Here is a 20,990-nt window from a genome sequence, read left to right as displayed (position 1 = left end):
ACAGTAACCAAGCAGTGTGAAAGGACAGGCAAAAAGATCAATGGAATGGAACAGAGACCCTAAAAATGGAAATGCCCACATAAATATGGTCAGCTGATTTTTAAAAAGAAGCAAAGCTAGCCTTATCACTAAAGAGTGCTACAAGAAGTGGATATTCATATGTGAATAAACGAATCCAGAGACACAGACGTTAGACCCTTCACAAAAATTAACTCACATTGGATCGCTAAATGTAAAATGTGACACTATAAAATTATTTTATGATTTGTATAAAAATTAATAATTTATGGGCCTCCCTGGTGGTGCAAGGGGTTAAGACACAACCTATGAAGCTATCCGTAGCCACTACAGCACGAGTTCAATCCCCAGCCAGGGAGCAACCCACATGGTGCAGCAGACTTTGCCTGCTGCTCCCCTCAGCAGTGTATTTCCATCAATCTGCCTGTTCTGTTCCCCACTCTGTCTCTGGTGAATCCTGTCACCCACCACATCTCTGGCCTGTACCCCAGTTCTTGTATGCATAAATAAATATTAAAAAAAAACTAAAAAAATTAATAATTTAGAAACATCGACTATATTTTCTGACATATGGAAGATATTCAAAGACAGTGAAGGCCTTCATTTTGGCAGGAGAGAGTGACTGCAAGAACTGGAACAAACAAAAAGAATGCATTCTTTCTACTTTGAGCATAGCGTGGTGATGACAGATAAGAATAAATATCCCAGATTTTGAAAATCACCAATTGTTGAAAAGCAAGAACCTCACTTGAGATTCTTCTCTCTTGTGGGTCTTGAGTGATATCAGTGTTTTCACTTTTGTCCATGGCTGGCAGAAGTTAATACAAAGAAAGGAAGATTTAGAAGTTATACCTGAGACAAGGGTTAGAAGGTAAATCCCACCTTTGTGAGGCTGAGAGAAGGTGAGTTTGTTTCTTTGCATCACCAGCTTCAGAGTACACAAAAGCTGGGCCTTTTCAAAAAATGTCAAGTACTCTAATTTGTTTATTTCCAAGAAGAATTTTGAGTATTTATATTTGGAAATAAAGACTGTATTTAATGACTTAAATTTTCAATGTCCAGTTATTTAACTTCTCTACTTCCGTTGCCATATCCCAGATAAAGCTGGTTATTACCTAGACAGTCACACCTCTCACTGCTCTTATTTGAACTAGAGTTAGAATTAGAACCTCTCATTTGAATTAGGCCCCAGACAGGCTCTCAACCACCCAACTTGAATTCCATGTCTTTTTATAATGCTACATCTTTTAAAGCTTCAGTCTGAAATTCATAGTCTTTCTTTCTTTTTTTAAAAGTTTATTTGTTTGTTTGTTTATACATACATACATACATACAAGCACTGGGTACAGTCAGAAGCGCCGGAGGGTGAGAGAATTCACCAGAACCAGAGCAGGGAGCAGAGCAGGCAGAAGGACCGAAGTACACTGCTGAGGGGAGCAGTGGGTGGCACGAGAGGTCTGCGCGCCATGTGGGACCCTTGCCCGGTGGCCGGGGAGCAGCCGGGGATCGAACCGGTGATCGAACCGGCGCTGCAGAAGACACGGGCAGCTTCGTAACCCAGCGCTCAACCGCTGCGCCACCAGGGAGACCCAGAAATTCATAGTCTTTCACAGTTCATTTTATATTCTTCATATGTCTTAGCTCATTAACATATTCCATTAAAGAAGTATACACCTAGTACTGGGTACTATGTGGAAAAATATATATGCATATTTTATTGCTATTTTATTTTATAACATGTTTGTATGAAATGAATTGTGTCTCCACCAAAATGTATGTTGCTATCCCAGTCACCAGCTCCTCAGAATGTTACTGTATTTGTATAGGCATTTTGAAGAAATATGCCTTTGTGCTATTTTCTCTGCCTCTCATTTATTACCACCACAAAGTGTTCTCTGCTATCCTAGGCAACTCTAGCTCCCTTAGGTATCTCTTGAGTATCTACTTCCTAGACTGATGTAAAGAAATATACTTGTCATCAAAACATTGTTCTTATTCTAACACTTCGTGTAAAACAAATACACCTGTCTATTTGGCACTGGTATAAAGGGAAGGTCTCTGTTTAATCGAATCGTCTACTCATCTGTTCCTTTTTTTTTCAAACTCACAGTGACATGGGGAACCACCACATGAGACAGTTATAAAATTTCTGAATTACATCACATTTCACTATTATCCTCAAAGAGCCTTGGGAGACAGGAACCGAGGCTGCACCAGACACCTTGAAAACACTTTTGTACTGTGATAGAGGAAGAACTGAATAGCACAGCTTAAGCATATGCTCTTTAAATTGTTTCTTAAATGAGTTCAAATCACATACATTTTCTGATTTAGATAAGAAACCCTCCGGCCTGGCTGAGACTTTAAGTGTGAGACTGAGTGCACAGACTCCCCAGGGCGCGGGGCTCTGCTAGGAGTTGGTAGGGCTGGGGCTTCATGGAGAGCCCATACATGGGTGTCAGGTCCAACGCTGCTTGGGGGAGTTTTTTCAGCCTGAGCTGCTGCAGGACCGTGGTGATGAAGATGAACACCTCATTTCGTGCAACGTCTTCTCCAAGACACTTGCGGATTCCCATCCCAAATATCAAAACTTTGTCAACAAGGCTTTTATTCAGTTCCCCATCTTCGGTTAGAAACCTCTCAGGTCTAAATAAATTAGGATTATCCCAAATAGTCCTGTATAAAGTAGACAAAAATAAAATTTTGAAGAGAAGTCATTTTTTCATTCTAAACTGTTACCAACTTTCCTACAGTAATTTTGTTTTGCATATAATGTGTTCATTTGGACTATCTTTTATAAGTTATATGCAAATATATCTTCTATATTTATTATATTAATATACTGTATCATATATAATGTATTCTACATTATTCAATGTTCATAATAGAAATAGCATATTTAATATATAATAATATATGTTATGCATAACACATATAATATATTCACATGTTTATAAATAATTATGGGGACATAATTATATATAACTTCTGGACATATATGTCATTCTTTCCTTTAATATGTTGATAAGTTTAAATACCATAAAAATTTAGTATAATTATACTTAATTTTCACAAAGTAACCTGTTTCATTAAATGAATAAAATATTGAACTTTCATTTTTTATCATTTTAATGAGTTCCATCAACTTCTCATAAAAATATTCCAAAATTGGGCCTCCCGGGTGGTACAGCGGTTAAGCGCCTGGTTGCGAAGCTGCCCGCAGCCTCTGCAGCGCCGGTTCGACCCCTGGCCACCGGGCAAGGGTCCCACATGGCACGCAGACCTCTCCTGCCGCCCTCTGCTCCCCTCAGTAGTGTACTTCTACTCTCCGCTCTGGCTTGGGTGAATTCTCTCACCCTCCCACGCCTCTGACTGTATCCAGTGCTTGTATAAATAAATAAATAAATAAATAAATACATAAATAAATAAATAAATCTTTAAAAAAAAAATATTCCAAAATTATGGTATAAATGAAAAGCAATAATTATTCACTGTCCTTTGCTTTAAACAAAATGAATGGGAATTATGAGGCTGTTTGAGCCACACCTTTCAAAATGTCTAAGGAAAAGCCTTTTTGCATCATGCAGAGAGGAGCGAGGTCTCCCCAAAGCAGCTGTAACTGGGGTGGTGCCCACAGTTCCCAAAGTGCTGGGCATCTAGCTCTTGTTTTCCAGCTTTTGTTACAGGCACCACATTTAGCTTTTCTCTGAGAACTAACACAAGCATGCTTCCTAACACCCCCTCAGCCACACATCAGGGACTCACATGTACAAAAAATGGGGTCTATTTGCATGGTGATGCCACCTCCTTTCTAGGAAAAAAAAATGTTTTCTCTGCACCAGAGGTTACAAGTCATATTCAGTCCTCTAATAAATTTATTTTGCTCTCATAATCTTTTAAAAATAATCATTGTTGCTAACATTTAAAAATCAGAAGATTCCATATGGCCTTCTTCATTTCCAAGTTCTATTTTAGAAATGAAAGAATTGATGTTGGGATGGTGTTCTGCTCTGCTCATTGATAGTTTACTTGGGTGATTTAGAGCAGATAACCTCTCCCCACCGCTTTAATAAGGTGTTTTCTACTGCTCAGGAAGTATTTATGTTTGTGACCTCTGATTTCGATTAAATATGAATAATTTCCTCATACTACCAAGTCTTGAATTACACACTCACATAGTTTAAACAAGTGTCTCCATACAAACAGCATGTCTTTATTAGCACCTGTGTTAACTCAGTCTGTTTGAACAGTATTCAATATTAAATATAATCATGAATTCTTGGGATACTAGAGCATTTAAGAAACGAGAGGCTATATTAACCGATAATAAATGTCATGAAATTCACACTATTTCGTCTCATACAGAGCTTGAAAATGCTTAATTTTATTTGATAATTTATTTAATTTTATTTGATATGGAGAATGCAGGTGTCAGTTTCTCTAATTGAGAATGCAGTTGTCAATTTCTCTAATTTGCAATGGACAGAGAACAGTGTATTCCACATTGTATTGGTTACAGAGATTGTGAAAGTACTATTAGGTCCACTGAACAATCCCCTTCCACCTTAACAGCCTGAAGTATTAACACCATACAGATGAGATCTTGGGTGAAGTGGGGAAGCTGTACAGCATGCTGAGTGCTTAGGAATGCAGTCTCACCCAGTTTAGTCACATCTGACAGTATGAGCATCTGATTTCCATTAAACAGAATTTACACAGTAGGATGTGAGTCCTGTTTCTATTACCTGCTGAACATATGATCTTGAGCAATTTATTTAATCTGGCTGAAAGTTTCTTAACCCATAGAATTGGGATCAGGATAGCATCAATGAATAGAATTATTATTAAGGTTCAGGAGAGGTATTTCAAGCTTTTTTGTTGGCACATATAAATTCTAGCTGGAACCATTACCACCAACTATCATCATCATCACCATCCTCACTTTCACTGCATGAGGTATTTTCATCTCAGCTTGCCCTATTATATAGGGTGAACTTCTATGTTCCAGGCACTGATCTAGGTTCTGGGGTAGAGGAAAACCAGACAAACAAAAAGAGGAGGGGAAATGTAAGCTTGGTGGCTTACAATCTATTCAAGGATTTCAGGCTGCATTTCAAATATTAACTGGCCACACCCATGCAGAGATGAGCCCATGAAGTCCTGGGCTCACACCTCCCTTGAGGAGTCTGCTTTTGAAAGTGTATTTGCCGTAAATGAATTTGTATCATTAGATACCATCCTTCCCATACCAGTGAGGAGAAAAAAAAAAAACTGAATTTCTTTCCAACATCTTAAGGAGAAACAGGATGAGTGAAATTTGGTTAAGAAGAATATAAATTTTCCCCAATTAATAAATAATAAACAATCCAATTTTATCCCAAGAAAAAAACTTGACATCTTACTCGTGGAATCCCCAGTCCTCCTTTTAATGGGGCTTTTATTTTGGTGCTGAGTTCCTGCTGGTCAAGCTAAACATACAGTCAAGCAGGGGCCTCTTACCAGGGCAAAATTCCTGCTATTAGGAACATACTAGGAAACCATTATCTGCTGAAAACAGCAGGCAGACATGGCCAGATTAGCAAGATCAGCTAGAATGCCTTACTTGTCAAGTTTAGCAGAAAGTTAGGTGAGAATAGGGACTAGAGATAGTCTCTTTGATCAGCAGGAACTCTGGAGCCCCCCCCAGCAATAGCCCCTGGTCACACCACCCTAGCTTGCACCAGGTGATGTTGTTTTCCTGATAACACATCCCCACACATGTACATTCCTCCGAGTACTGGCCCATATTCTCTGAAGCTGGTTCTAAATATATATGAGATGGCCCAGGTATCAGGGCTGCACTTCCTGGTGTAGGCCTTCTAGGCCTCTCACTACTTGGACTTTGAGTAATCTTTCCTTCACCCCACACCGCTTCCAATGCTGCAGGCCCACACAGTGACACTTACTCATCATGATTTACTTGATACATGTTAATAAAGGTGCAAGTTTTCTTGGGAATAAAATAGCCATTCAGAGTCGTGTCTGCTGTAGTGCTGGGAAAGCAAGATAAAGCATTACTACACATCTTGCAAATTCAAGCACCCACCCCTAAACTGACTCTCACAATTCAGACTATTTTTATTAATGCCATTTTTTATTAGAATGACTATACCATTTATAAATCCTTATTCTTTCATTAATTAAAATATCTTCCATCTATTATCCCATTAGTGATATATTATTGTTTGTATTTGGTAAAATATTGAACATTTAATATATTCAAGGTATTTCTATAAGTTGAAATCTCAGTAGAAAAATTATCTCAATATTTCCAAAATAGAGTTGGCAATAAGTAGACACATCACAATACATTAGAAACTATTATTAAGGAAATAATAAAGCACTTGCTTTATACCTAATGTGTATTTGACCTATAGTAATAATTTAGAAAACAAGTATCTACATAGTTGATTTTCAGTGATACCTATCTGAAACATATTATGCTATAAAGCAATGTTACTTAAATTAAAAAAAGAAACTGAAGTGAAAGCATCTCTTAGTACTTAGTAGATGGAACAATGGAATTTGAAATAGGAAATTTGAACTCTATAGACTCTGCTATCAGTGATAGGTTGGTCAAATCTCTTATCTATTCTAGATTTTTTTTCTAGCTAGATGATGTTGTTTTCATGATCTCTAAGATGCCTCAAGAATATTCTATTTTACAAAAATTATAAACAAATTTTCTATTTTCATATGCAGTCTTCTTTATCAATACTGTAAACCTTTAATCTTCATCTCTCTGTAATTTTGTATAGGTTAGATTAAGTCAAATTATGTGTTCATTTAGCACGCCCTAATTTACTAGCTTGCCCTACACTCCATCCCAGAGAAGCAGCAGTGACATTTCAATGTGATGAGTTTGAGAAAAGACTCTGGACACAACTGGGTTAGCCATTTCTGGGTTCCCTCTTCTGATTAGCTAACTTGTAGAGAAGGTTCATCTCATCTACTTCAGTAACACACTGAGTTGGCAAGAGCAGATTTTTACAGTCTTGCCAGACTGGGTGTATCCAATTCAAGTGTAAAATAAGAGCCAAGCCACTTGGTTTAGCACTAAGCCAAACTGTGCAAACTAAGCCAAACTGAGCTCTAGTCATGTTAAAAGACTAATATTTTCACATCTGTTGACGTACTCTTCTATGCTCATCTTGCAGCTGAACTTTGGTAAATAATGTGGACGTTAGTCATTGAGTGCCCTAAAAACCCAACAAAGGGGAAGGACAAACAAGAAATCTATCCTGTTTCTGGAAGGATTACCTCCTCCTATGTATAACCACTTGTCTGTCTCAAGATATTCCTGTCCAGAGCTGTCTTTGTGGATTCAAATGCTCAAATTCTACTCTACATAAAAAACTAAATGCTCCTATGTTGTAGAGACCTAACATGTAACATTTGTTTTCACGAATCTACTCTTGTTTATTCTAAGGAAAGATCCTATATATATATATATATATATATATATATATATATATACACACACACATAAATTGTAGGGTTTCATGTATGAAAATTCATGTATGAAACTTCATGTATGAAATGTCTTTCTTGAATTTACATGCAATATATATTTATCAGGGTGCTGTTTGGTCTTGTGTGTGTGTGTGTATGTGTGTGTACACATGTTATATGTAATAGCAAAACTTTTGCCCCCTTTACCTAAGATTATTCCATTTAACTTATTTTAACTAATTTCATTTAAAAATTTTTTTTTGTTTTTATATTTCCTGTTATTTTAAATGGAAGGTAGTAAACCTCCAGGTGTAGAAGGAAAGAAATGTTCCAAACAACAAACCAAAGTGTCTTTTAAGTTTGTGCAAATATTCTTGGTTTGTACCATACTACTTTCATTATCCAATGTATCTGCTCTTTTTATTTTGTTTATTAATGTACTTTTTCACTTTTAATAATATAATAAACACCTACTCCTAAAATATATTTCTCCCTATCAGTTAGGCCTTTAGATATGTCCTCACAATCCCAAAGTATATGTTCAATCTCATTTCATCTCAAATGATACCTGTAAACTTGGCAGGGACTCTCTGTTTTATTACTTAGAAAAGTATAAGCCATTCTTTTATGAAACACCCAAAAGTCACTTTGTGAAAGTTATTGGACAGAAGAGCTCTTTCTTTAAATGTAGGACCTCTCTTTAAAAATTTCAAGTTAAAATTTGCTTCAACCAGAAAGAAGATCTGAAAGAAATGGGTCACTCTGAATCATGTGCTAATATGGAGAGCAAACTAAAGAGGCAAAATACACGTTGCTGTGTTGCGCCTGGTTTAGCCTCAACCCTGTTGACTTAGTGGTGTTGACTGTTAAGACCTCTGCTAAGGATACCACATATTGCTGTGCCAATTGCCAAAAGTCTGTATCAGCTTCCCAGATGAGAGACATCCCCACTCCTTCACTTTAAAGATGGGAAGAGAAAAAACAGTGAGAATTACAGTTTTCATTTTAACTGCATGAAATGGAATAGTTAGAGTTACTGGAACTTTGGTTTCCCACATACATATTTAATAAAATCTATCTACTTAATCTATACTGGCATACATTTGTGAGTCTGGCATAAGATTCAATAAACTTTCTAATATCTACAAATGGATACTCTCAACACTGACTTCCTCAGTCTATTGTCCAGCAAACTTCCAAGTTACTGAAAACGAGGTTACATTGACAGATAGGTCTGTTCATAGGCACTTTAGTAGTTGGTATGACCCTTCGTTATGATGAATCTTCCATTCTTTGAAATTTCTTTCTCTCTTCTTAATTAGTACATATAGATGAAAAATTAATAGCATTATTGCTTAATTATAAAAAATAGTCATAAATTGCCTTTGCTCTATGTAAAATTTGCTTTAGTGAATTTTAAATTAAAATAAAACAATAACATTAAAATAATAATAAGCATAATGTGGTATTTAAAGCAACTAAAGTATTCTAATGTCTAAAATTCCTTACTTCCCTCCCACCCCACCACTAGTTTGCTGAACCTTCTCTACAAGTATATAACCATATACTTACCAATGTGGAATAGTAAAAGGAATAAATGAGGAATGTCTGAATATTTCACTTATGAAAGCTTCTGTGTAGGGTAATATTTTTCTGTCTTCAAATCGAGGTGGTTTCTGCCCAATATTTTCATCTTAAAGAGAAGAGTTTTTTTAAATTTGATTTCAAAAATGAGAATTACAGTAAATATATTTTTATCTAAAAGCATACCAATTTCTTCTTGAATTTTGGCTTGAATTTCTGGATAGTTTATCAAATAAAGAAAACTCCAATATACACATGTTGATACTGTTTCAAATCCTGAAAAAGAAATGTGACATATTATCGCTGGAAAAAAAATTAGCAAAATTCACACATTCAATTATGTCCTATTTGAATACTAAGAATTAGTGGGAGGGATCAAAATTAACCATACATTAATAAAATCACAACAAAACCATTGTTATATATTATAATGTATTGCAAAATATAGGCAAAACCTCCCATCCATTAGGATAGCTACTTAATCCAGCGTCCTACTTCTGGATATACAACAACCCAAATATCAACAAGTGAATTGATAACCAAAATGTGATGAATAAATACATCCAGTGGAATATTATATAACCTTAAAAAGGAGATTCTGTCACTTAGTACAATATAGATGAACATTACGCTAAATGAAATAAACTACTCATAAATGGACAAATACTGTATGATTCTACTAATGTGAAATATCTAGAGTTGTTAAAAATCAGAGAAAAAAACAGTAGAAATAAAGGAGGTTGCCAGGGCCTCCCTGGTGGCACAAGGGGTTAAGCACCACATTATGAAGCAATTTGCAGCCTCTGCAGCACGAGTTCAATCCTGGGCCGGTCAGGGAGCAACCCACATGGCACGGCAGACCTCTCCTGACTCGCCCACTGCTCCCCTCAGCAGTGTATTTTGTCGGTCTTCCTGTTCTGTTCCCCACCCTGTCTCTGGTGAATCCTCTCACCCCCCACATCTCTGGCCTGTACCCCAGCTCTTATATGCATAAATAAATAAATCTTTAAAAAAAAAATCAGGAGGTTGCCTGAAGTTGGCAAGAGGAAGGAGAGGAAATTTGTGTTTAATGGGCAAAGAATTTCAGTTTTATAATATGAAAAAGTTTTAGATGGCTGTTAGACAGTAATGTGAGTATACATAATACTACTGAAATGTACACTTAAAAATGTTTAAGTATTTCAATTTAAATACTTTCAATAAAATTGGGTGCTATGTATTTGTAATTATAGCAAAGTAAAAAATTTAAAAACATAGATGTTATTTATAGGGCAAGTAAAACACTGAAAATATTTCACTATAAATTGCAAAGTCTACACAAATATGGCTCATTTTACTGAAGGGAAAACATTGCCTCAAAGGACATTATAGGCCTTCCTCGAGGTGACAATTGAGACAAAGCAGAACCAGAACTTAAACTTCGAATTATCCAAGCAGCCATCTCTTCTCAAGACTTGTTTTTCATATCATGAACTAGACAATCTCTCAGAAGGAGCCAGTAGCTTCTATAGTTCCCAAGACACAAAATTTCTATCTTGAGTTCATGCTGCAAAAACTTATTGTAAAAGTATCCAAATGAAATTGATGACCATGATGTCTATAATAGAATACAGTATTTGTGAAAATATGGACTTTGATGAAGAATGTATTGACTCTACTTTGTAACAAAAAGAAAAGAACAAATTATGAATATTGCATGAAAAACACTGATTTTGCACATTGTAGAGTCATGGAACGTAAAGCCAATACGTAAGACTATCTGTATAAATAACAGGATTACTATTTTAATTACTGTACCAGGACTTAAGCAAGCTATTATTTATATTGGAAGAGTACATAAAAATTGAATTTATAATTAATGAATTTGGGAAAAACTAACTACACTCAAAGGAGAATCCAAATTATCTCTATGATGAAGTCAAAAAGTCAAATATGGAAATAGCAATATTAATAATATGGTAGATTTGATGAAGAGTGTACTTGCAAATTGTATCCACTAAAATAAATGGAATAGAACTCACTATTTTACCTTAGTAAAGTATTTTGTTAGATATCACTAGTGAGGTAGCAGGCACCTAACAATATTTAAATTTTATTAATTTTCTTATTATTCTTACTTGAAATCAAAATATAAATTCTATTAGAGATGCTTGTTGAGTAAATAAATGCTTTATGCAGTATTGCATTATACAGAATACTCTTTGTTTTGTACCTATTTTATCCAAACTATTTTGCACTGTGTGGTGCATAGCTGATGATGTTAAGCTGTATCACAGTCATTTTTTGTTATCTACTATAATTTGATATTTTTTGATTACTTCAGGACCTTGGAGGTATTGCCCATTTCTGAAATAAATAATGATATTATCTCATCAGATCAAGATGAAAATAAAATCCGCTTGATATGTTAATCACATTCCCACACACCCAATCTTTAGTATTCACTGGTGTTCAGAGCTGTAGAAAAGTCTTCACAAATTCTAACTTTAGTGTTTGGCCTCAGATTCTAATATTAGTATTTAGCATCAGATAGTTGGCAGAAGAAACACTAGTATAGCATGATCACATTTATATGCTAAATAACCAGTGAAATTTTAAATCACAATCAAAATAATAAATACATATAGGCATTTAGGGAGGAAAAATGGGTGTATTAACATGAGGGAAAATAATACAAATCAAAACAAATGCCTTTGTTTGCAAAGAAAACTCAAAAATACACATGCATAGATCTTAGAGAGAAAATAAACACAATTGCCAAAAATGCATTACAAAGAAGAAATGAATAATGAAATTTGAAGAGCTATTCCATCTAAAATGAGATTGGTAAAACATTGTTCAGTATTTGTTGCTATTGTTATACTAGGGGAATTAGTCTCCCTTCCTGGAGACTAGTATCTTTCAGATCTGTGAGAAATTTGATAGATAGAGATGAATTTTAAAAAAACTATGAAATTTAAGAAAGACAGTAATATATAGTAGCAGTATAAATTGGTACTGTTTTCTGAAAACGATGTTGATAATTTATAAATAAAACTCAAGAATCCTTTCTAGGTGACCCAGAAATTCTACTTCTTTGCATAAGGCTATTATTCCAAAGGAGGCAAAACTAATACATGACAGGATTAAATGTGGGTGAACAACATACTATAATCCAACCACAAGAAGCAGCAATTAGAAATACATCTGGAAACCATAAATGGATCTTAAACATATAGGGCATCATGTAAAAGGTAGCAATAGATTGATATATAATTAAGCATGGTAATTACATAAAGCTCTTGGTAATATAAAATGCATGACAATGTAAACCTATTATATAAGAATGCATAAAACAAAAGAGGAACACTTTAAACAGATTAAGAATAAATGTCAATGAATTGGGGAAAGGACTGGGAGAAGACATTGGGGATAAAAATAATAAATAAATGAACAAGGCCATGGATTACATGAATAATGATGATATTTAATGCACACAAGCTAGGGACTATGATTAACTCACATCTCTACCCAGATGAAAGCTAAGTTTTTTTAAATGACATGGGAAGAAGGAAGAATATCAAATTATTTAAACAACTTGAAATCATCTATATAAAATGGCCAATACTAAAAAAGGGAAGCGCTCTAAATTGTAAACAATAATAGCAAATTAATCTTTATTTGACAAATACTCTCACATACCAGCTCCAAAGATGTCATTCATGGTGCTTATGACTTCATCATCATTTAAGGTGGCTGTTTTGATAGCAGCGTATTTGTTGTGGCATACATTAATCAGAGCATCAGTAATGTCTCGGATATGGTCCTGAAAAGTGAAGCTTAAGCATGATAACTTATCTGTTCTAAATTTCATATCACGTAGGAATTTCAGCAAGAAGATACATCGCCATGCAATATAAAATGAAACCAACTAGCTTAGGAATATGAAAAATATTAAGTAGATCATTTTCCACGCATTAACCAATTTAGAGTGTAAAATAGAAAATTAAGCCACGAAACTTAATTTTTTTCTTAAAGTTTTTCTCATCAATAAAAACCAATACCTATGTCTGGAAGCACACTTTTAAAAATTAGAGGTTAACTTACAGAGAAATTGTTAGGACATGACTATAATGGGATTTCCGTTTGGAAATAAGTTTTTATTGTAAAGGTTTTACTGGATACTTAGGAAGTGGGAAAACTAGATGATAAAGTTTACAAATTCTTTTTACTTACTCTACCGGTTCTACTTGTTCCAGCTGGTACCTTGAAACAGATTGTTTTCTGCCTTTTCCTTCCATTAGAGGGGCTTAACTCCACACACCTTTTCATGTGCTCAATTACCAATCTTTTTTACATCTTGTATTTTTTCCTGTTTTCCTCTTAGCAAACTGGCAGCTAAGAACTAGGATTCATTCTAGTAACAAATGTCAAGGTAGAAATTTACTCTTCTGTGGACCATCGAATTGCATCAGAATCTTTCAGTGGATTGACATCTATAAAATCTTTCTAAAGTTCTTTGCTATCTTCTCAAACGTCATTTCTGTATAATAATGGAACTCAAGTAGGTTATGAGGGTAAATTCGAAACTGCCTATAGAATGGTCTCTAAAATCATTCAATACACTTTCTGAAAAAAAATATGTTGATACTTTTCAATATGAGAACACAGTTTCAGATGTAAAATGAAAAAGACAAAATCATCAGGTCGTTTCTTCAAGGAACTCACCTACGTGTTGGTCATCGTCTATCAGCTGATTACAAATTCCTCATTCTAACACGGGCATATCTACACACTGAGGAAATTTCTGAGACCTCAAAACATTCAGAGCTCTTCTTAAGGTATCTCTATGCAAGAAATAAGTCATGTAATCTCACCAGCTAGACTTCCATTTAGTAATAGTTTGGATAAGGCTCATTAGGGCATAATTATGATGAAAAAAAAAGGAAGAATACATTCAACCTTCTGGGTGTTCAATGCATTTTATCATTATCTTTTACTTCTCAACAAAACCTTTGTCTTAAATGAATTTAAACCCTTACCTTATCATATGTAGTAAGATGATCTTGTACCTGTAGTGCAATAAACTGATTCAAGGCCTGATAAAACTCCCGGGGACCATTTATAATTCTTAGTGGGAGGTAACGGAAACATGGTATGAAATCAGCAGGATTAGCCACACTGGAGGCCTTGAGTAAGTCATCATTTGTTCTAATTATTCTAAGGAACTCCTCGTCGTCATGCTCATATCTCTTGCCAAAGCAAAGGGCACAGACAACATTGGCCACTGCACATGTGATAGCACTTCTGGGGTCTAAGCTACTGTTCTTGGAAGTCAGCTCTGTAAGGACTTTTACCAGGTCAGAAACTTCGGAGACGACATGTTCTTCTAGTAAGCAAGAGCAAGTAGAGGACTTTGCCTCTGCTTTAGAAAATGTTCGTAAAGCATTAGAGGCAATTTTCTTATGAAGCTTCCAACTCTCTCCATAATTGACTGAAAATGATAAACTCTTTCCTTCTGCCAGGAAAGAAAATGTATGCATATTAGGTCTGCCGGCAAAATGCTCTCCATCCTTGAGTAGTACGTGCTTTACTGTTTCCATCCCATTCACCACCACAACGGGCACCATGCCAAGTTTGATAAGAAAGACATCTCCGTATTTCTTCCTCATCTCCATGAATGTAAGATAAGGATGGCTTCCAAGATGGAGAAGATTTCCTATGATGGGAAAGGATCGTGGGCCAGGAGGAGAGACATACTTTCTACTCTTATTCCCCAGGGCTCTTACAAACATGAAAATGATCACAAAAATTATGAGAGATGTAGTCACCTCTCCAGGGTTGACTGCTTTGTCGAATATCATTTTCAGGAATAAAGCACCTACAACAGAAAAATATAAATCTTGTTTTTTTTGCCATTCTATGCATAGAGTAAGTAGTCTTTTTCTTTTTAAACATTTAGAAGTACAAATTCTTTGTAGCTAGTTGAAAGCTATCCTTTTTAAAAAATTTTATTGAAGTACCATTGGTTTACATACCTGAGAGTATTGTGTGTTTATCAGACATCCCCAAGTCCCCCTCCCCAGACCAGGTGTCACCATAGCACACCCAACACCAAACACCCACAGTCTACCACCATAGTCCACTGTGCTCTCTCCCCATTCCCTCCCCCTCCAGATGCCTCAGTTCTATGATCAGAGGTCTGATGATCTTCAGGGCAGCTAGTACCTTCATGAGATCTTTGCCTGGGTTGAAATTCTTTCCTGTTTAAATTAGCTAGAATTGTTTTTGTTTTACTTTGCAATTAATCCACCCACCAAAAATTTTTCATACATACGTAGACTACTTTTGTTAGATATTAGATAGTGTTAAATACCATCTATGGAAGGCATACAAAATTGATCTCCTTCAAAGAAAATGCGATTGTTCACATTTCTCAAATTATGAAATGTTATAAATAGCATTGGTGGGCAGTATACTCACTGACCAGTGTAAATGTCCAGTTCACTTTCATTTTTAAGTAGATCAAGATTTGATCTCTTCTAGACTTAAAAGAAAAATGTGTCATAATAAACAGAATTATTCTGGCACAGAGCAATAAATTTATCTTCCATTTAGTTCAGAAGAAAGTGACAATGTGGTAAAAACCACTCTCCTTATGTTCTGGTACTAAGAATCAGAGATCAGTATGTTTGTCTTCAAGCTTGTCCTCAGTACAAATATCTCTAACCACTCTGAGCATGTAAGCAAGCCTTTTTGTCGCCTGTCTTATCTAATTATTTCACATTTCCAGTTCACAGATAAAATGTGGCTCTCTACACCAAGTTGGTTGGCATTGATTTATAGAAAATGAACTTTGGAGTTAAAAGTGAGAAAGAAACTTTACTTTATGGGGGGAAAAAAAGCCTCCCTCCTCCCCCCCAAAACAAAAACTTAGACGTGAAAAGAAAGAGCTAGAAAGTTACAAGGCATACCAGGAAAAAGTATTTGCAATATGTGGGAGAAGAGGGGGAGGTTATTGTTTTTTTTTTCCAATATGTGAAAGCTTTTATGAGATAGCAACTCAAAAGTATAAAGAATATTTTGCTGAAGAAGAAATTTTAAATAACCAATAAATATCTCAAAAGATGCTTACCTCAGTAATAAAGTAAGACAGCAGTAGAAGAAAAAAATAAGTTAAATATTTATTTAAACTGCAAAAAAACTGAGTCCCTAACCAATGCATCAATTACAATTCACAATACATTTTTCTCTCTGTTCAGAAAGAAAATAGTGAAAACCTCATGGTGTTTCTGCTTTGCAGTATGCTGACTTTAGAAGACTGTTTCCATTAGTAATAACTGTGATTCTTTTTTGCACTCTTACCATATGCCAGATCCAGAGCTAATCATTAATAAAGGAACCTAATAAACAAATCACCAATTACTTACCTCTAGCACTTTCAAAATTCAGTTTCTTTGGGGCATCCACCAAACTGTCACTTTGCACATTGGCAGTTATCAGAGGACTTTTCAAATCAAATTTCTAATAGGTGAGAGTAGTTGTGTCTGGGGGAACACTGGCTCTCAGAAGGTCACTGGATTCCTGCCCTCTTCTTCCTCTATTTAGCTATAGGACTTTTATTAAATTACAGTTGTTCTTGACCTCAGTTTCCTCATCTGTAAAATGATTGCTGCAGATCACAAGACTTGGAAGGCCAGCTCCAAACTTCAGTAACCAAATCTAGAGGAGAAAAATGGGTCCTGAGTGGGATGTACAGGGTTAATTAGCAAGCAAACTAATTTTGTAAGAATCTCCAGAGTTAACAACTTATCAACAAATCTGAGTAAATGTCATGTGATCACCCTGGATTCTTTTTCAGTCTGGGCCCTTCTCGTTTCTTTTTCTTTGGCAGTTTACCAGGCCCAACCAAATTGCTAAATTAACTAAGAATTTTCTTGAAATGCTCTGAGGCACATTTTGTCCCTGCTTTCTTCAGGGAGGACTTCTTCGGCTCAACCAGGGTTGAGGATCCTAACGTTGGGATGTTATACCGTCAAAGAGTCAAGATAAATTCTGGCCACTTTAGAAATGAGTCAGATGAGAAAAACATATAAGTTGACATTTTTATAATGATCTTCAAACCCAGACATACACATTAGACCGCCCTCAGAAGGTGTTGTAATAGTCTCTTAGAAAATCTTTGTCTGACAAGGAAGAACTAAATTAAAATCTCTAGGGAGTGACAGATTTTCAAAGCTTCCTCAATATGCCTAAAGGGTATTCCCAGTTGCAGCTATTAGGGCGGGGCAGGGAGGGAAACAAACTGCGAGAGATCAACAAATCCATTTAGTCAAATCACAATAAGTAGGAAAGACTCACCTGTGCCTAGAAATCTTGCTGGTCAGTATGAGGATCCTGGTAGAGGGATCTAACAATGGAGAAGGTTTGGGGGAAACTTGATGGATCCTAAGAAACAGAAACAGTCTCATCCCAGCAGCAGCAGACCCAGGGGAAAAGGCTAGAAAAGAACATTCTGGGAAGAGAGAGCGAGGGGTGGACCTTGAGCCTGTGTGGGGAGGAGTTTGGAACTGGATTAAGGCATTTCAGAGTTGTTCATGGTATTGTATCTGACAATGATTTTTTTTTTTTTTTTGGAAAACACAGAGAACAACAACAAAAAGATCATGTGGATTTCAACAAATTTTTAATTTTTAAGCATCAAAGACACTGTTAACATAGTGAAAAATGCAACCTACAGAATGAGAGAAAATATTTGTAACTCAAATTTCTGACAAGGGATTAGTATCTAGAAGGTATTAAAGGTCTACAGCTCCATAACAAAAATGACCAAAGAGAAAAAGATGGGAAAAGGACTTAAATAGATAGTTCTCCAAAGAAGTTACACAAATGGCCAAAAAACACAAGAAAGATGCTCAACATCCCTCACTATAACCAAAAAGTGAAAGCAACTCAAATGTTGGATGGAAAATCCAAATCTGGTATACATGTATATCCATATACACACATATACACATATATACATGTATGTTATATACATGTATAAATACATATAATGGAATAATATTCATTTATCTATATGTGTGATTATCATACATGCATTTATTACACAATAAATATCACATATTATACATATATAATAGAATGTTAATCAATCTTTGAAAAAGAAGGAAATTTGCTACAACATGAATGAAACTTGAGGACATTATGCTAAACGAAACAAGTCAGTCAAAAAGGAGAAATATTGTACAATTTCATTAGCAGTTTTCATAGAGACAAAAAAAATAGAATGGTGGTTGCCAGGACCTGGACACAGAAAAGAAGGGGGAGTTACTGTTTAATGTGCACAGAATTTCAGTTTGGGAGATAAAAATAGTTCTTGAGGAGGTTGGTGGGTGATGTTTGTACAACAATGTGAATGTACTTAATACTGCTCAACTCTACACCTAAAAATGGGAAAATGGAAAATTTTATAGTACATAGATTTTTGCTATAATAAAAATGACTGAAATTCCCAAGAAAAAAAACTTAATACAAATCACAAAGCAAAAATGGACGATCACAAGTCAGAGCCATCCTGCAGGGGAGGAGGAGGGAGAGGGATCAGAGGGAGGGAGGGAGGAGCACAGGGGACTGAGGTGATGGTGCACCGGTGTCTTGGTGAAGGAAACTCTATGGGGACTAGCCTGAGGGGGTGGGGGGAAGCAAATATTGTTTAAAAATGAACAATGATGTAAAAAATTTTTAAAATTAATATAAAAAAAAGAAAACTTATTCTCAACATATTTGGCTTCCTTTTTAGTTCATAGTATTGTAATACAGTCCCAACTTAATCATGTGTCTCATTCCACTGATACTATGGTATAACCAAAAAAAGAACACGTTTGTATATATGAAAACTTTTAGTTTAATCCTTTATTCATATATCCCTGCTGAACATTTCTGAAATAAGCTGTGACTCTTTTTAACCTTTATTTTAAAATTGCAGTTTGAATATTTGAAATTTTCTTAAATAAATATAGAAGCCACTAGACTCAAGACCTGTTTCAGTCTATATCTCCCTTCCCTGGCAAGACACACAGATAACTCTTCAGAGAGGAATACTGCTTCTCCCTACTTTCTTATAAATTGAAACAGTTGCAGTCAGTTTGCCTGGTTGCTATTTATTAAAGCTGTTAGACTTTTTCTTCCTTCCATTGGTAATGATCTTGCATCCTCTCCTACCTGATGAAATTTGCCTGAACAAAATTCTTATTTGTCTAATTTGCTCACCATTATGGATTGAACGCCTACCCCGTCATATGGGATTTATAAATATTTATTAAATAGATAAATGTTTATAGACCCACGAATAGGAGTGATCTTATCTGTCAGCATACAAAGGCCTTCCTAAAACATCTCTTCTTACCAAATTGTTTAATCTGATTGTCATAGGACTAAAACATCCTCTCCTGTGATTGAACAACTTAAGGGGTAAGGTGATAGACGTTTCTTCTTGATTGAAATTATATTAGGACTAGTTACAAATTAAGTGCAGTGAGCAAAAATATTTTGTTTGAATCACAGATTTTAATCAAAGTCTAAATTCCAGTATTAGGAATTCTTACAAAATATTCATTTTGTCTTGAAAGTTTATAACATCTGGCAACACCAGGTCCACAATTAATTGGAGCTTGGTGGTTGACTCATTTTGATGGGATATGCATATAAAACTTTTCTTTTTGTTTGTCTCCCCTATTAGATAGTGAATTCTCAAGAAACAGAGACTTTTTTTTTCCCTCCTTTTAGTCAAGACTCAACAGATATATTGGGATGAAGGTACAACTTATGAATAGGTCAAAGTGCTTAGGTCAATTTTGAAGGTGGTCTTATTACATAACTTTGACTCTCTATTCTCTTTCTTAGTAAATCTAGAACTTTCCCTAAGGAAATCCTGTATAAACTCATGGTTCAGGTCTCATCTCTACTACAAAGTAAACTTATCTCCTGGGTTCTAATATATCTCTGTCTGTCAACAAGCCAGACATTTTTTTTTAGTCCAGAGATTCATCTGTTATCTAGTCAAAACATTCTTTCCAACTGACTGCCCAATTATTTTCCTAATGTTACCACCATCCTCCCATGCATATGACCTTGAAGCCTCCACAAGAGTGGGTTCCTTTTTTGCCCTTACTGTTCATATTCTGTGAATTATCAAGTCTTATTCACTTTTCAAAATATTTAATGTTTCTTTTTTCTCCTCCTTTTTTCCCCTCTACCTAAGGCCAAATTTTAACATCTTGACAAACACTTAATTGTTTTCCTTGCCTCAAGCCACTTACCTTTCAGAAGAGATTTATTTATGATATATTCAAATATTTATCGAATGTCCACCACTGCCATAGGTGTTATTGATACAATAGCAAGCAAAAGTGATAGAGTCTACCTTCATAGAATGTCTAAAAAGAGTGAGCAATACAGCAGAAAATACATAATAGTAGATCAGGGAGTGATAAATTATATGAAGAAAAGCAGAGTAAGAGAAAAGGGAGTGATGGATTCAATAGGTGAAATGCTTATTAATAATTGCAACTTTTCTAGTATTTAAATTAATATGCAAAGGAAATTCATTGCATATCATTTCCCAGATCAGATTCATGAAATATTTCTCACTATGCCACTGTTCTATTCAAACACCTTCAATATTTATTCAACTATGGAACAAATGGGAGATAGTCCCAGTAGCTAGCTCAGGCTTGCTTAATCTGGCCAATTTTTCTTTTTTGTCTTTGTGCAATAGACAGAAACTCTAGAAATATTAGTTGAATTCCTGTTTGTATGTTTTCCTACTCCATTGGCCTTTATCATTCTATGCCTGTCTCCAGCACCCCTGCCTTTCAGATTCCGGGCAAAAAACCTTCTTTGGGGATTCTTCCCTG

The 20,990-nt window shown here is 35.4% G+C and overlaps 1 protein-coding gene across 2 annotated transcripts; it reads right to left on the bottom strand.

Moving 5' to 3' along the window:
• Window positions 1-1,066: 1,066 nt before the first annotated feature.
• Window positions 1,067-17,597, bottom strand: LOC119232216 (cytochrome P450 1A4-like). 2 transcript variants are annotated; one of them, XM_037494161.2, is made up of 8 exons: window positions 17,434-17,597; window positions 16,503-16,794; window positions 14,115-14,953; window positions 12,775-12,898; window positions 9,280-9,369; window positions 9,082-9,202; window positions 5,964-6,050; window positions 1,067-2,694 (listed from the first exon to the last, which is right to left on the bottom strand). In XM_037494161.2, the coding sequence occupies exons 3-8, from the start codon at window positions 14,934-14,936 to the stop codon at window positions 2,382-2,384; spliced, it is 1,557 nt and encodes a 518-aa protein (XP_037350058.1). In that variant the 5' UTR covers window positions 14,937-14,953; window positions 16,503-16,794; window positions 17,434-17,597; the 3' UTR covers window positions 1,067-2,381. The 2 variants fall into 2 exon arrangements, with proteins under 2 accessions (XP_037350058.1, XP_037350060.1); XM_037494163.2 differs by lacking the exons at window positions 1,067-2,694; window positions 5,964-6,050 and adding an exon at window positions 7,607-8,467.
• Window positions 17,598-20,990: the final 3,393 nt, after the last annotated feature.

The sequence above is a fragment of the Talpa occidentalis genome, unplaced genomic scaffold, assembly GCF_014898055.3.
Source record: "Talpa occidentalis isolate TD23 unplaced genomic scaffold, MPIMG_talOcc4v2.1 talOcc4.7, whole genome shotgun sequence".
Taxonomy (NCBI): domain Eukaryota; kingdom Metazoa; phylum Chordata; class Mammalia; order Eulipotyphla; family Talpidae; genus Talpa; species Talpa occidentalis.
Note: the sequence above shows the minus strand (reverse complement) of the source record. Positions and strands in the feature narration are given on the sequence as shown.